Source organism: Bidens hawaiensis, unplaced genomic scaffold (assembly GCF_021521415.1).
Source record: "Bidens hawaiensis isolate Kalapana, Puna unplaced genomic scaffold, B.hawaiensis_p1.1 tig00024311_1, whole genome shotgun sequence".
Lineage (NCBI taxonomy): Eukaryota > Viridiplantae > Streptophyta > Magnoliopsida > Asterales > Asteraceae > Bidens > Bidens hawaiensis.
Genome location: NW_027493836.1, coordinates 38,737 through 45,083, shown reverse-complemented (window position 1 = coordinate 45,083; position 6,347 = coordinate 38,737). Strand labels below are relative to the sequence as shown.

General features: G+C 34.6%; 1 protein-coding gene and 1 pseudogene across 1 annotated transcript; one reads left to right on the top strand and one right to left on the bottom strand.

Moving 5' to 3' along the window:
- Positions 1 to 1,749: 1,749 nt before the first annotated feature.
- On the bottom strand, positions 1,750 to 2,130 carry LOC143569103 (auxin-responsive protein SAUR15-like). Its single transcript, XM_077055087.1, has one exon. It carries the CDS (start codon positions 2,128 to 2,130, stop codon positions 1,750 to 1,752), a length of 381 nt encoding a protein of 126 aa, XP_076911202.1.
- A 2,229-nt stretch (positions 2,131 to 4,359) lies between these two features.
- On the top strand, positions 4,360 to 6,347 carry LOC143569102 (clathrin light chain 2 pseudogene; annotated as a pseudogene).

Below are 6,347 nucleotides of genomic sequence, written 5' to 3'. Positions count from 1 at the left end.
GGAATGCATTTGGTGAATACGGATGCACGAGTGAAGGAAGTTCGTGTCATGAATTGGACGATTCAACGCCTACCTGTTGTGTTACAAGGAACTAGACAGACCAAGTTTATTAACTCATTACTTTAGCAATTTGAGCTGATGTAATCTATGACAAGAAAGCGATTTGGTAGAAACAAAAATAATTGTATTATCAGATTATGGTTCTATAATGAAGCCAGCATACACTTAATTTTTTGTGTTTATATAATAACTTTGTTATGATGAACATGTAATGTAAAATCGACCTGTTTCATGGTTTAACGTTTTGCGCCGCAACGCGCGCGGTTCACAATACTTGTTTACATTAGAGGGAATGGCTTGTATGGGCCTAGCGTTTCGTTAGAAGTCCGAAACGTGTGTATGGGCTTATGATGTTCGGCTTGAATCGATGGAACCTGAATAGTATTTGACTCTTTTTTGGAGCCTTTGTTATTACTTTTCAATATTAATTAAATGATATCATTTTGTAAGTGAGAGTTATAATTTAGAAGAATCGTATAGTGGTGTTTTATATTATTTTTAATATTCGATATCATGGATATGCTAGGATAAATAGGTAGATTGGTTGACATATATTTCAGAAAACTGTTGCCATATATCAGAAATCTAGAGTCACTAATGGGTTGTTGACAAGCGCAAAACCTTAAAAACACCACGTGAATACGTGATTGGAAGGTAGTGAGTACATGTCTCTTAGATGACGGAAACTTGTTAAAAAAGGAAAGAAACCCATAGTTCACGGGTAATCTGTCGGGAAATGGTTTGTCGGTAAGAGCTTGTTTGGAGAGTCAACTCTTGTTTATCCCCTTCGCCTTTGACACTTTTGGTTTCTTAGCTTCGGATGCCGTGGACCTTTTGAATAGGGTTCAGAAAGTTGCGCATAGTAACGTATCGGCCCATAAGAATCGAAACTTTGTTTTTAGTAGGATTGAGTTTGCTATCCAAAAGGGGGTTGCGGCGCAGCTTGTTGCACGCTTACCTGCCACTTCATTATAAATCGTTTTGATGTTTCTTTGAAAAATAAATGATTGGATCAAAAAAATATATATATATATATATTATTAACCCAATTGATTATTATTAAACCCAATTTTCAATCTTAAAAATATGTAAGAGAAAATAACGTATGGTTTGCATAACCATAGAAGCTTCCGGAAATTCATCGTTGATTCTATGTATGTCCTGTCGCATTATCCATGGCATGTTTACTAACATGGTATCACTGACATGTTACCGATATGTCTCACCTTCACCGATGAAATACCAAGATTTATGTCCGCCGGAGTAAGTATTATTGTACATGACATGACTCCAATGTATGTGTATGTATATTAATTAGGAGTCATAGTGTTAGAAGAGAAATACTAATCTTCATTCTTTTCTCTCTCTCTCTCTCTCTCTCATTTTCTAAAATCGTTGTACTTGATGAATACTTGGCATATCCGTTTAAAACTATATTAGAAAAACAATGGAACTCATCAAAGGCATACATATGTTGAAAACTAGTGAGATTACAATAATGTAACTCATAAATGATGATGGATCGAAGATGTTGTCATAATGACCGGTTAAAAATGAAAACAAAGCCATATATATATGTTGGAAACCAATGTGATTACAACAATATGACTCACAAATGGAACTAAACCAAGGTTAATCATTGCATCATCTAATTACCAAAACTAAACCGAAATTCGCTAAACAAAGCCTTCAAATAAACTCCTCAACCAAATGCTCAATATCAAACATGCCATTTGAACATTCAACCGTGTTAACCACCTTTTCGAAAGCCGCAACACTACACGGAACAACCAACCGGTTAGTCTGCTCTTCATGATCATCATACGCCTTCTCCAACAACATTTTAAAGAGCGGGTGAGATAGATGTGCCGTTGGAACTACAAATCTTCGTTGCTCGTCACCAACATATATCGCAAAAAACCCTCTTGGCGTCGTTGTATTAGCTTCGATGCAGCCTTCTTCGCTATATGTCTTTAGCAAGTGGTCATGGTGCGATGGTTCACGACCCGGGGTGCGGTTCGCTTTGACCAATTTTGCTAGTTTCTTGAAGGAGCCAAGCTTCTTCCCCATCATTTGTCTTGGGAGAGCGGTTCATGTGAAATGGGCACAATGTCGACATTTAAATCGAAATTTTTTGACCATTTCTTTCAAAAGTTGTAAAAATATAAAAATAGAAACTTAGCAAATGGCTTTGGGTTTCGGCCTGCAGCTTAGTTTATCCGAGGGAGAGATATGTTTATTTAATTCACCCAATGAATTAGTAGCACTCACGTTTGACCTTGCCAATATTTGTCTTTAGCTACCAATTTTATTCCACCAACTTAAGGAATGAATATACGTTACTAATAAAGGACAGAGGGGAATTTTTAAATTAGTATCGAGTTTTTTATATATGGATGTTGCAAAAAAGATAAGACACCTAATTATTAATACTTTTTTTATTAAGTTCTTTGAAGTATTAAAACTATTCAATATAATGACAGGTATTTGTTTCTAATTATAAGTATGGTAAAAACATTTTAAATGAGTTGAAATCTTTTACAATTAACATGTTTTTCATAACTCAAATAAATAAAACTAAAATACATATTTGCATGTTCTATTGAATAGTTTTAAAAGTCACATTATAAAAATTGGAATAAATGAGTGACCGTTAATATTGAATACATTGCCACATTTTGCCATTCTAAAAAAATACGCTGTCACATTTTAAGATCCTATGAGTAAAAGTGAATATTTTCACAATCCGAGCATGAAAGTATATGCTTACTATATGTGAATTGAAGGAACTAAACATCTTTTGTAATTCGGGTGTCATTTTGTGTTAATAGTTAATATTATATGACTTGTTGATGATGTTGTGACATGTTTGGGTTATTTTATGTCAAGTGACATGTTTAAACATATGTTATTATATGTTTTTTGGTGAGAATATTGTTACTTTGAGTTTGTTTTTGGTTTTCAACATTCTCTTACATGTATTTGGATATTTAGATTTTGGTTAATTATTCTGTTAGACGGAATCTGTATGTTTAATTTGATTGATTGAACACTTTTAAGTTATTTGAATTAAGTTATGTTCATTAGTTATTTTGTTTGAAATTATCAACAATTAGGGTTAAGTTATTGCATTGACTTGTTCATCATTAACCATCAATATCAATTGCATTTTAAAACATTAAATTGGTAATAGTTAGATTCATATTCAATTGTCTCAATTATTCTGTTTCATGGCGTTAGTCGTCATTGTCAAATACTATATCTTTTAATTGTTTATCTAAACGAGTAGTCAACAAACCATGTCTATGTACTTTCCAAGTCATTGTAACTAGGTTGTTTAGTCTGGTTCACAATCTAAACCAAGGTGTGGTCACCTTTTGATTGTTGCTTACAAATCAAGTTCCATTTCACTTTTATGCTTTTAATCAATCAATTCTCAAAGGTTAGTTTTGTCAGTTTATTTATAATTAGTTTACGTTATTGGAGGTCATGTAATATTAACTACGTATTCCTCATGGATATGATAACCTCCTATTTACTCTAATTATCTAATTTAATTAACTATTTGCATGACTATGACAACATGCATTGTGCAAACTGTAAAGTCTTATTAATTCAACTGTTGGTTCCAAACAATATACTAATGAATACCAAACTCCAACGTGGATGCTCGAATGAGAATTATTATCTACTATTGAGAGTTCACACTGAAGATATATAATAAATGTGTTGTCGTAAAAGCCCTCACATTAAATATTATGAAAATACATAGCAGGGCCGACTCCGAGAATTTAAATACATCAGCTGAGCCAAAATAAATATGTCCGTAGGCCTTAATGAAAATTTTTTATTCGCTAATGTACATAGGTAAAGCTTTTATCGGCCGATTTATTATAAGCAGAAACCATTCTGTGCATGTAATTATCTCATAAACTATTGCAAATAACCATATTTTTAACACCAAAAACATATATATGTAATATGTATAAAAAATTTTGTGTCCCCGAAACTTATGTGCCCCGACCGATGGTGCGGTTCGCACATCCTCCGAGCCTCCCCTGATACAAAGCATAACTAAAAGGGTTGTGAAATATCTAAGGTTTATGTATATTGTGGGCCTTAACCCCACAAACACTCACATGCGTTAGTGTATTGTAAAATAATGGTCGAAAGAATGAATGACAAACTTAAAGATAAAGGACCATTTGTGGAACATAACAAATGTAGTACGTGGTCTCATCTTCTTACAAGACACATCACAATGCATGCATCTTCAAATCTCAAAAATCTCTAACAAAAATGGACAATTTCATCGGCACATTTTGCATGGGCAACGGAGGAGAAGATCTTCAGTCGGTAACGACGATTGAAGACAATGGCGGTTACGTCCCTCAAAACAACGGTTCAATTTCAGTTTCCAATGACATTACCACCGTACATGACGCTCCTCCTCAGCCACCCTACACTCCAGTTCAAAGGACGTATTCTCAGGACAATTTTGTAGGATTCTCCACACCAACCTCCTTCGACCCCGAATCGAAACACTTCGGGACTAATGATTTAGAGCCCATTTTCTCCAATGGTGATATAAGTAACGGACCTCTTCTTCCTGATCCTATTCAGATGCGCGAGGAAGGTGCTGCGTTTCGTGAGTGGCGTCGGTAATTTTAACGTCTCATCTTACTGTTTTACCTCATTGTTTTGAAAGAGTTGTCATTTTTGTTATTAGATCGTATAATTGTTAGTTATTGTATATTTATAATTCTAACGTTTAATGCACATTTGTTTGATACGATGATCAATTTGATATGAACATGTACCCGTCTATGTGCGGCTTAATTAATGATTTGTTATTTACTCCACAATTAAATCACGGGGAAAATTAACGTACAAATGAAATTAGCGTGCTAAACGTGAGAATCAAGTAGAGTAATTATATAATTACATCATAGAGTAATTACTTAAAACATTACTAAGCCGCACCATCAGTTTTCTTGTAATTATGTAATGTTTTCTTGTAAGCTAAAGTGCAAGTACTATCTGTTTATTCATCACTCCATTGTCATTGTTACAAATTGCTTAAAGCATTTACTTTGATTCCCTGATATTGTTGTCATTCACAAACATTTTAAACCTTTGATCATGTTACATGGGAGCAGTGGAGATTAATTTTTTTGCAAGAGCATGGGATTAAGAAAAAAATTAGTATATTTAGGTTGACAACGAATTTTTGACTATATCTAGATAACCCGCTGCCTCAAGTGGCGGACTTTAACTAACTTTTGGTGAGTGGCAAGTCTGCTTATTAAAGTTGTGAACTCGAAGAAAGAAGAATAAAAAAATCAGTCTGAATTGTCTTGGGAAATGAATAAATACATGAGAAAGACCATTCTTTCTTCGAGTCTGCTACTTTAATAAGTAGACTTGCCATCTGATCAGCAAAACTAAGTTGAAGGCCGCTACTAGAGGTAACGGGCTAGCTAACTTAATTGCCCACATAAAAACATTTTATTTTTTTTCTAAATCACCTACTCCTACAAAAAATTCATGGGGGTCCTCTAATTTAGTATTATTTGGTCAAAATCAACTAGTTTTGGTGAATTCATGACATTGTACATCCATCCTTGCAGTGAAAATGCCATTTATCTTGAAGAAAAGCAAAAGGAGGAGAAGGGATTGAGGAATCAGGCAATTGCTGAAGCGGACGAATTCAAACGAGCATTCAACGAAAAAAAGCAAAAGAACAGAGAAGCCAACAAGGCTCTCAACATAGAAAGCGAGAAGGTACAATGTTTTATGGTTGCAAACATATGTGTTTTTGTGACTGAATGGGTTAATTGCAACCTTGGTCAGTTATACTTGATTAATCAAGAGAAGTTTCACAAGGAAGCGGATAAACAATATTGGAAAGCAATAGCGGAGCTGATACCGCGTGAGGTTGCCATCATTGATAAAAGGAGAGCAAAGAAGGAGAAAGAAGACGAAAAGAAACCCGGGATTGTTGTCATTCAGGGTCCAAAACCCGGGAAACCTACCGATCTTACAAGAATGAGACAACTTTGTATGAAATTGAAGCAAAACCCTCCTCCCCACATGACACCACCACCCGAAACCGCGACAAAAGAAGCTAAACAAGAGGCTCCAAATGCATGAAAACTACAAGTATAGTTTCTTCTGCTTACCTAATTGATTCAGTTATATTATTCCATTGTTCTTTGCACCTTATAAGTTGGTAGCTATTTGCTATTACAAGAGAATAAAACTAGCTTGTTTTAGACTCCCATAAC

Bases quoted from the DNA above. Each gene is read 5' to 3' on its own strand.
- LOC143569103 (XM_077055087.1), bottom strand. From the start codon at position 2,130: ATGGGGAAGAAGCTTGGCTCCTTCAAGAAACTAGCAAAATTGGTCAAA.